General features: G+C 30.7%; 1 protein-coding gene across 2 annotated transcripts; it reads left to right on the top strand.

Annotated features, from left to right (window-relative positions):
• The first annotated feature begins 2,760 nt into the window (after window positions 1-2,760).
• Window positions 2,761-10,077, top strand: LOC132794864 (transcriptional activator protein Pur-alpha). Of its 2 annotated transcripts, none has more exons than XM_060805134.1 (9): window positions 2,761-3,010; window positions 3,251-3,488; window positions 4,098-4,160; window positions 4,244-4,356; window positions 4,450-4,552; window positions 4,613-4,746; window positions 7,431-7,552; window positions 7,607-7,712; window positions 7,786-10,077. In XM_060805134.1, exons 2-9 carry the CDS (start codon window positions 3,446-3,448, stop codon window positions 7,939-7,941), a joined length of 840 nt encoding a protein of 279 aa, XP_060661117.1. In that variant the 5' UTR covers window positions 2,761-3,010; window positions 3,251-3,445; the 3' UTR covers window positions 7,942-10,077. The 2 variants fall into 2 exon arrangements, with proteins under 2 accessions (XP_060661117.1, XP_060661118.1); XM_060805135.1 differs by having other exon boundaries at window positions 2,764-3,010; window positions 4,628-4,746.
• The last annotated feature ends 949 nt before the right edge of the window (window positions 10,078-11,026 follow it).

Below are 11,026 nucleotides of genomic sequence, written 5' to 3'. Positions count from 1 at the left end.
ATGTTGTATTTCAACTCCACAGTTTTAAAATAATATTTTTCTTCACAGGAAAATCCCTCACACGCCTAATTTAAATTTTTTTTGTATTTGATATCCACATTTATTCCAGTATCGGAGTATGGATCGACTTTTTTTTATTTTCAATTGGGAATAAAATGTCCCTGCGAAAGTTTTTGACAGTTTTTTTTATATGGAGTTGTGGGGGAAAAACGCCATTTCGCTCATCAGAGAACATCGCTTAAGCAACCCATTCTGATACAACCAGATTCACTTAGAAAACAAACTGATCGCCTTGGCCATTTTCTTAAGACTGGGAACTTTTTTTTTTTTATTATAAATTGACTTTTTTGCTTTTATCGTTAGAATTGCAAAGCAATTTAAAATAATTTAAAAGCACCAATATTTGTTAGAGCAAAACTCTGGTGGTACCCACCAAGTAATTGAATACTAATTGAATAACGCATGCATCTGTAAGCAATTAAACAACTAACAAATTTAGTTATATTTTCAAAAAATGATTATTGATGTAATATTTCTTCGGATGTTCTTCTTCAATTTAAATTTGTTTTCCACTTTATTTATCGTTAAATAATTTTATTACTTTAATTTTATGAGTTTTAAATATTATATTGTTATAAACTAACTTCAATTTAAAACCCGCTTTGCGAAAGTCTGATAAATCAATATAGAAGCCGCGCTCTCGCTAATTAAATCTTGCAATATTTGTAGAAGCACTTAGCATTAGTAGCATGGAGCTCCCAATAAACTATAGTCCCACTATGGTGATGATTCTTATAGCACTCATCCGATGCGTGGGCGCTAGTTCTAGGAAAATCTTTTCTATACACAAAACGGATAGTATGCTCGCTTTCCTATTGAGAATAGCGAACAGTTGATTCTTTTTTTTTAACTTGTCCACGTCTCTGCTGCTTGAAAACTGCGTATCCTGCAAATTTCAACAACTTATTCTTTTTCTTTCGTCAGCTTACCTACGTTGTAAAGTGGTTTGCGTTTCTCTTTCAGTTATTCACTATTCAAAGAGTCTTTGGCTTATCATAGAAATTTCCGTTAAGTAAGAACCTTCCGCTACATCATTCCAAAAATGGTTATGTGTAATGTATATGTATATACATAAATATATATATATATATAAATATATATATTTATATATATATGCTATTCTATAATGGAAATGCTTTCATCAAAATCGCATCATTCTAATGCCCCGTTTCCACCGCACCAAAAAAACTCGGTTCTTTTCGTTTAGTTCACCCTATGTAACAACCCAAAAGAAAAAAAACTCGGTTATTCTGCGTTCGCGGGCTACATGAAAGTATCGATAACGAACGTAGAATATCGATGTGACAACGAAAAAGAGCTCACCCATGATACAATTATAGAAGGTAGTCTCGTCGGAAAAAAATCTGGTACCCTGTCTATGTTAGCAATGAGTGCGAATGAAAGAGGCACAGCGTGGTAGTGTGAACGAGACGACAATGAAATGCGCATTAACCCTTAGACGATGATATTAATATTTACATATTTTGAAGGTAATATTAATGTCTCCTTGACATGTTTTTTAAATGTAAATTGTTTATGAACAATATTAATAATATATATGAGAATTCTCTAATTCTCTTAATATTTAAATTCTATCCGTGTCTACGGCATACATGGCAAAAAGTCATTTTGCATAAGGGTTAATTGCGCTAAAAATTTCGTCCGCAGACAACCTCTTGCGTCGAAATACGAATGCGCACTGACGATAGCTTTTTTCCGACGAGACTACCTTCTATAATTGTATCATGAGCTCACCACTCAACAAACAGCTGATAATTAAGTACGCCAAGGTATGAAAATAGAAAACCAAAAATTATTTTGCTTTTTAGAACAAATCTTCAGCAACCTCGAGAAGTAGCATTCAAAAAACAAATATTGTTTGGGTTGTGGGAGGAAAATTTGACGCCATTGAGTTCTGCGCAAAAAAACTCACACACTTATATCAATGTGTGAAAAGTAAAAAGTATATTTATTTATGTAAATATTTGTCAAGATATTAAAATTTCAAAAGTTTTCCATTTTACAAATTACAGGTTCAGTTTCTTAAATTGTTCCCCTACTTTTGTTTACATTTGAGCATCTTGCATTTCAGAGCGGCCACATTAAGAAATTTACCCTCGCCCATTTTTTTCGGTTCGGCGGTGGAAACGCCAAAATGGGACTAGAACAAACGTAAAAGAACTGAGTGGCAGTGGAAACGGGGCATGACAGGTCCCGACTTTTTTTTTTATTGTTCAAATGTATACCTAATTGCGCTTGCTTTATGTAAGTAGTATTATATTTTTAACGGAGATCAACTCTTCCAAAATTCCTTATTGAAAAAATGTTTTTCTGCTCGCCCTTTAGTTTTGAGATGTAAGCTAAATGTGAACTAAGAGATTAATTCTAAATGGTCTGGGTATTGTTAGAAATTATAATTGTTATAGCCTATTTCCACTGCACTTAGTTTTTTTTACGTTTCGAACCGACTGTTTTTTATGGGATTTTACATTGGGCGAACGTAACATTCGACCCGAACGGAAAAAAACTGAGGTTTTTTTGGGGCTGTGGAAATAGGCTATTAGAGTCTGGTTGTTCTCGTCATCATCATCGATAACGATAACGCTTGAGAAATGGGCCATCGCAAGCTGAGCGTTGTCGTAAAACCTGTTTGTGTGTGTGTGCGTATATATTTTTTATTTATAATTTGCTAATTGTATTTGATTGTCAAATATTTGATATTTAGTATATTGTGTGCTTCATTGTGTTATTGCTTTAGAAACAAAAAAAAAAAAACACCAAGTATTATTTGGAGAATTAATCAATGATTAAATATGCCATTTATTTAGCCATGGGCATGTACATATGTAGTCAGTTCATGTATTGTAAAAATTATGAGTGCAGTTTGATGGCAAGAACGCAATATTAATGATTTATTTGGTAGAAGTGGAAAAAATTATATAAACAGATGGTATGTTATATACTAACCATTTATATTTGTATGTGTATGCATTTACTTACATATATGAACATGAAGAACACTATTTTCAAGGTTGTTGCATGTATGTATCTACATGTGCATAGGAATATTCATATATGTACATATTTATACACATGTATGGCATACAAAAGTTGCGATAATTCTTAATAAATATATTTACATTTATTTTTATGTAAAAACGCCAGAAAACTAAATATTATTTGTTTATAGAAATTTTATTCAATAGGTGCAAAAGAAAGCCAAGGTGTGTGTTGGTGTGTGTGCTTCAGCTACAACATTTAGCTAACGTACTTTGGCAGCGGTTGTCCAAGCACAACAAGGCAGGAGATTGGAACGGAGAAAGATTCGTGTTTTGGACACTTGAAGCTCACAGTTCTAGCAAGTCATTAACAGCAGCATTTCGTAATGTCGGACCTCGGAAGTGGAGACGAAGGTATCTCAGGATCAAGTAAGTTTATATTTATCAATTGTGACTACTTATTAGCGTGTCCATTCAAATATGTATAATTTTAAGCCATCTTAAGTAGTAAATTGTTTCTAGCAATAACAATTGTAATAATATTAGCAAGCACGAATAAATAATAAAGGTAATAATAATAATTTTTGGTTGTGTTAACTTTATTTTTTAAATTGAATAGTATACAAATACTTCAAAACGAACATACTAACAGAGTTTGTACAGTTATTTGAAATCCCACTTCTATTTTACATAAATTTTTTAATACGCGATTTTTACAAATAAGTTTCCTTTGTATTATTTTCTTTGTGCAGAGCCTAATAAATTTATTTTTTTTTTATTGGAATATTATTTGGATTATTAAGTTGGACTTTTCAGGTTGCTTAGTATTAGGAGGGAGTGTTGTGAAGCACTCGATATTTAACTTGATGAACTGGGCAGTATTTTTGGGATCCATGATCTCCATCGCCATTTATTTTTTCCACTTTTAATTCGAAATAATTTTAAATTTTTTCGGATTTCATTCCGCACACGCTATTAATTTTTACACACTAGGGACTCTTGTTTGGTTTTTGATATTAAATACTTTGCTTTTCGTAGAATACAATGCAAATAATATGGAAGGTTCTTTAAGCAGAAACGATTTTGAGTCGTCCGGTAAAGGTAAGCTAATTACAAAACTAAATAAACCGCTTTTCGTATAATGTTATAGATTTACATATATACATGTATATATATATTTTTAGCAAGCAGTGCAGTTGAACAGGAGCTAGCTTCAAAAATGTTGCAAATTCAATCAAAACGTTTTTATTTGGATGTAAAACAAAATCGTCGTGGAAGGTTCATTAAAGTGGCTGAAGTAAGTAAATTTCACTTTTTTTAGAGTTTTAAAAGAAAATTCTGTATTTCCACATCTCTACCTTAACTACCTCTATAATTTACTTTATTTCAGATTGGAGCTGATGGCAGACGGAGTCAGATCTATTTGGCATTGTCAACAGCAGTTGAGTTTCGCGATCATTTATCGTCATTTAGTGACTATTATGCGTCTTTAGGTATTAAAAACTTCTTATTGTAGTGGATATTTTTGTCTTGTCAATTAATAATCAATCAAGCTTGTTCAAATGCAGGGCCACCAAATACTGATAATTTACCAGAAGATGGTAAACTAAAATCTGAGATGATGATCAAGGATAATCGGAGGTATTATTTGGACTTAAAGGAGAATGCTCGGGGCAGATTTCTTCGGGTAGGATTTAATATCAAGTTTTGCATTTACTTTTAAATCGTTACCAAACACTGCACAGTGGTTGGGCTTGTATGGATTCGCGACCATAAATATTTTCCGTTGACATATCGTTATGAAATTTTCCCCACAAATCTAAAAAATATTTTGTATATATATACAACCTTAGTATGGCGTAAATGCCGATGGTGCCACAAAATACGTCCGGTGGAGTTACAGTATTAGCATCAAAGATGTTTTTATTACCTTTAAACATGACAAATACACTGAAAACTCTCATAAAGGGGGGAGCAACATATACATAAGAAGAGTATAATAAATTAAACTTACACAACAAAAAATAAATCTATCAGATTAATTTCACAAGAAGAATATTAAAGTTAATACCTACAATTTTAAAGTTCTATTTAAATGATGTTAGACCACTTTAAAATGCAATTTTGTTTTCACGAAAAGCTAACTTAACGCAGTTACGCTGCAAAATTGACTACGTTTTCACGCTTTGCGTTCTATTTTTAGAAAGTTCCGTTAGATTTAAAGAAAAATCCTGTTTGCCATTAAGATGCTTGGACATTTTTTTAACAATTTGTTTACTTTTCCGAAATTTTTGGTAATGGCGATTTTTTGAACTTTGGCCTATGGGCGCAACCACTGTGCACTGTTAGAATTGTATTCAAATTTATTTTCCTTTTTCATTAAACTATTTAGTACCTAAAAGTATTGACCTATGACCCTAAGAATTAAAGAAATTCTTGATAATTTCCTATTTCAAGAAACACAATCCGTTCTTTTTAATCTTCTTCGTACTCTGCAGTAGTTGCGTATAAACTTTATAAAATTTAAATCAACACGAACAAGAATAAAAAAAGTTCTGCAAATCAAAGTTAGATTTGTACGAACAGGTCAGGTGGAAAATATTTTATCGTATTGACTTGTATATATATTCATTTACTTTATGTTTTGCCATCTGTCACTTAAGAACATTTCCTCTTGGTTTGACTATAAAGCTAAAGTGTAGTGGGCATACAAATATTTAGTGCACGGCTTGAGACATCATTTTAATTATATTTTTTTTATGGTTCTCTGTAATTCTGAAAAGTTATGCAATTTGACTTAAAGCAAGTAGAACCATTTTTTCAGTATTTTTCTGCACTCTTCAATCGCAACTGATCTGCGAGTAATAACCTATTATAAAAACAATTTATTATTTATTTATTTATTTATTGAGAATGTCGAAGTACTTCTTTGTATAAAAATAAGTCAGCATTATACTGAATTTAAAAGGTAATACAGATAAAATATGGCCTAGACGATATCGTAAAAAATTATTTGTAGAAATGTAGAATTCTATGGCCAACTGCTGTATTTAATGATTATAGTCAAATTCAAAATACTAATAAACAATGATAATGATTTTTATACTATTTATATTATTTTTTACGCTTGAAAATTATATTTATTCCGCTCGAAACTTGTACAATAGAAAGAAATAATAGCTCGCAAATAACTGTTAACCGATTCGTGCGGTGTCAAAATAAGTGTTCTTCATTCAGACTTTGAGCAAAAAGTCAGAGAGCGACCGATTGATTGAAAAGTTTTTTCTGTTCTCTTTTGGTCCTGTTCATTCTCATACCGATTGGCCCACGACCGACGGACTCAAAAAGTCTTGCGCATGTATGTGTATGTAAAGTTTCGTGGATCCTACGCGTCACTTGGGTTTATGAATCTAGCGAATATTGATTGATCGAATTTATTAGAAATGGGAAATTTTTTTTTGTGAAAATTTAATGTTACAATAGTACACGTACGTAGTACGTACCACTGTGCAGCGAAACGAAGACAAATTACATATTGACTTTTTCAGTCAATCGGTATTTTAATAAGTCTCTCTGCGCGAGGTAAACAAGCGTTTTACGATCAGCTCATCATAATGCGCTCAACAGAAAACCAAAACAAAAAGAAACAAAGTCTGCATGCTCTTTTACAATGCTACCCATAGGGTAAAAGGGTATTATAACTTTGTGCCGGCAGGAAATGTATGTAACAGGTAGAAGGAGGCATCTCCGACCCTATAAAGTATATATATTCTTGATCAGCATCAATAACCGAGACGATCTAGCCATGTCCGTCTGTTCGTATGAACACCTAGATCTGAGAGACTATAAGAGATAGAGCTTTAATTGTTCGGCAGTATTTGTTATGTTTGCACGCAGATCAAGTTTGTTTCAAATTTGTGCCACGCCCACTTTCGCCCCGCAAATCAAAAAATCGAATAACTAGCGTAATTTTAAATATAGACTATTCGAATTTTGGTGTATACAATAATAACAATAGTGTTTATGATTCCTGAAAATTTGATTGCGATCAGATAAAAATTGTAGAAGTTATTAAAAAAATAATTTTCTATGGGCAAAAACGCCTACTTACTAGGGGTCTTCGTTGCTTTAGCTGACAATCTGGTATATTGTGCCGTCTATGGTATATTTTGAATGTGGTACTATATCGATATTCCAAATACGCAATTTTGTTTTTTTTTTTTTAAGTATTTTTGTAGTATTTTCGGTAAATTTTGAAAATAATACCGGAATATTTTGCTTTTATGAAAAATGGGTAGTGGGTATCTCACAATCAGGCACTTATGTATTTGCTATGTAATATAAGTTCAATATCATACCATTTTTCTTTAGGTTTCACAAACAATCACAAGAGGTGGACCAAGATCTCAAATAGCATTACCAGCTCAAGGAATGATCGAATTTCGTGACGCACTTACAGATTTACTAGAAGAATTTGGAGTTAGTGATGGCGGGTAATGTGCAAACAACAAAATTTTGTTATTTCCTCTCAAGATTTTTATTTTTAGATTTAAAGGAGATTTGCCTGAGGAACGCCATATGAAGGTGGATAATAAGAATTTTTATTTTGACATTGGCCAGAATAATCGTGGAGTTTATATGCGAATAAGTGAGGTAGTATATCGCAAATTTGCGGGTATTTCGTATTATAATATATATTTATAAACATTTTACTTCAAAATTTAAGGTTAAAAATAATTTTCGCACTTCTATAACGATTCCGGAAAAATGTTGGATACGATTTCGTGATATTTTTAATGATTATTGCGAAAAAATGAAAAAATCGTCCGATTCGGTCACTGCCGAAAACAATCTACCGACAACTACAAATAGTGTTAAATAATGGGCATAAATCTTTTTCAAACACACGTCATCGCACCATTTCAATGAATAATTATAAAAAAAAAAAAAATTTCAATTATTTGTGCTCATGCCTTTAGAATTACAATTAACAGCTAATTTTGTAAGGTTTAAGAATTGTTTTAGCTTTTTAACTAAATTAATTGTATATTCTCTTCGTCGATGCATAGATGTTTATAAGATGAAGATGTGATGTTTCATCATCTATATTAGATTTTTCGTCTGTTTGAAAAAAAAAACTTCAAAGGCTATTATATTTTTTTACGACAATACTCATATATTTTGAACTTAGAAGTTTGTTTTTTAATTGGCCACGCATTCCTGAAGCTAAAATAAAATATGGACGCAATTTTAAAGCTCTTACCGTATCTGGTTAATTTTGCACAAGGCTTTATATTGATTATCACTTATTTTTTGCATTCCATAAAATAAAGTTTACTAAAAAAATATCCTTTTAATTTAGATACTCAAAATGAATACATAACGCAAATTTTTTCAAATTCAAAATAATTTTATTTTAAATTGTTTTGTTCTGTTGTCTATGAATAATTAAATAAATCTTATGAATATACCCACGATATTCCAAACATTTATTTTATTGTCTAAACACCGTAACCTACTTTGACCTATGAGCAACAGAATACAACAGATTTAATAGAATAATGTTATAAGATTGATGAGAATAATGTACTTCCCCACTTTTGATTTATTCACATTGACCAACTGTGGGCACGAAATTTTGAGTAAATAATATTGCAACGCCGTGCATTCAAAAATTTGGATTTGGTCAGACTACCCTGCAGTTCATTAATTTAGATTTGATGTTAACATTTTTAAATAAGAACAAAATGTGCTGATATACTATAGATCAAATTCGTACAGACATCACTACTTATCCGATTTAATTTCTTAAAAATATACATAAAACTTCTGCAATTGTATTATTTAGAACGAATTAAATTAACTTAAGAGCAATTGCAATAACAATTACATATGTAGAAACAGAATTTTAAAACTCAGTACATTTGAAATAATTAAGACGTAAGAAAGCAATGCATAATTGTTTTCAAAGGGTCTTAAAATAATTATTTTAATAAAATTTAAACATATTCTGACCTAATGTTGAATTGAAAAATTGTTGTCAATGGTATTAAAATACAAATATATATGAAGGTGGTTAGACAATTTAATGATTCAGAATCATTAAAAAACGTGTGTGTGCAGTCGTGTAAAATTATGTTAATTCTCAATAATTAACATAAGAATTAACAATATGTGTTTCAATATTTTTTGAAATGTAAACTTACATAAGTACTAATACTAATAAAATAAATTCAGTTTGAAAAGAATGTATAACTAAATACATAAGTATATACATATACATATATGTATATATTTATGTACTCTGTGAATATAGTGTGAACCAATACGATGTTACTCAGTTAAACCTTTCAGCTTTATGTTTTATTATTAAATGTTTGTGAATCGGAATGAAAACCTGACAGTAATCTAGTTTGTTAAACGTAACAACTTAATAAATTAAAAATAATGTGTGGATAAGACAGGCTGTCGACGTTTGTTTAAATTTGAATTCAGATGTATGAAAGCACTGCAACTACCTAAAAGGTAATTGGATTGTTGAGGAACATTTTGTCATATGTATCTGGTTAATGTAACTTATAAAAGGCTATCTTAAAATAATATGTATGTTATACAATGTTAAAGCTCTTAGAATATATATGTTAAATACAAATTTCTTAAATTAATTATTAAAAAGTTTATAAAACAAAACATTTAATGTGATCACGTAGAATAAAAACTTAATAAGTACGATACAAAAAAAAATGCCTAGCAAAATAATATACCAAAATAAATAAAACCTAACAATGCATGTGTGTATGTGCATTTATTGAAACACATACACGCACACTTCAACTAATTTAGAATATGTGCATTAATTTGGCGGAAAATTATGTATTTTGAAGTAAACTTTTAGCTAAAATAATTAGATTAATCATATGTACATGTTTATTTCAATAAAGAAATAATACAACGCAATTCAGTTGAATTCTTCATCGCAAGAAGTAGTAATTAAATAATAATTTGTGAACTAAAAAAACTATGTTTTAATCTTTTAAATTATAGGTTGAATTAGTTTCATTATATGTTTATGTATGTATGTTGTGAATATGGAACCATTGCATTACCGCTCCCCATAGGGTAGAAGAGTATTATTGCTTTGTGCCCCAGGAAAGGTACGTAATAGGTAGAAAGAGGCATCTTTATACAAAGGATATATTAATCAGCGTCATCCGAGACAGTATAACCATGTTCGTCTGTCTGCCTGTTCGTCCCTGTGAACAGTCTATAAGACATAAGGATATAATTTTTGTCGAGATCACTTTTTATGTTTGCCCGTAGATTGAGTTTTTTTTTAAATTTTTTGATGCTCTAGAGTCGCGATTTGCGCTACATGCTATAACACCACACCTACAGTATTTATGATATTTCGTTGCAAACAGATACAAATTGTAGAAGTTATATAAGAAATACTTTTGTATGGAAAAAACTTACTACGGGCGCTAGTTGCCTTGGCTGAGAATGTAGTATATTTTGGTATATGCATGTATATGTATATATTTTAAATGTAGTTCTTTACCAATATACCAAAAATAACCATCGGTATATTTTTGTATTTTTACGGTGTATTAATTCGGTATATTTTACGAATAATATCGCACTGTTTTACTTTTAGTAAAAATCGGCAGCAAGTATCTTATAGTCGAGCACAATCGATTGTTACATTTTTATTTCTTAAATAAGATGATTCACTTATAAAGAGATAACGTGAAAAACATTCTAAACGTATCATAGGAGACCAGGTTATCGTTGTTTTCAACAAAATCCTCAGACAGATACCGTTGGTAATGAACTTCATTCTAAAACACATAAAACATATATTAAATATTAATATTATCGCTATGACAAACTTATTGCTTATAGTTTCCTTAACTATTTGGTTTCTATATCCGCTGCCTATAGGGTAGAAGGGTATTGTAGCCTTGTGG

The sequence above is a fragment of the Drosophila nasuta genome, chromosome 4 (genome assembly GCF_023558535.2).
Source record: "Drosophila nasuta strain 15112-1781.00 chromosome 4, ASM2355853v1, whole genome shotgun sequence".
Taxonomy (NCBI): domain Eukaryota; kingdom Metazoa; phylum Arthropoda; class Insecta; order Diptera; family Drosophilidae; genus Drosophila; species Drosophila nasuta.
This window is presented reverse-complemented; position numbering and strand designations above follow the sequence as displayed.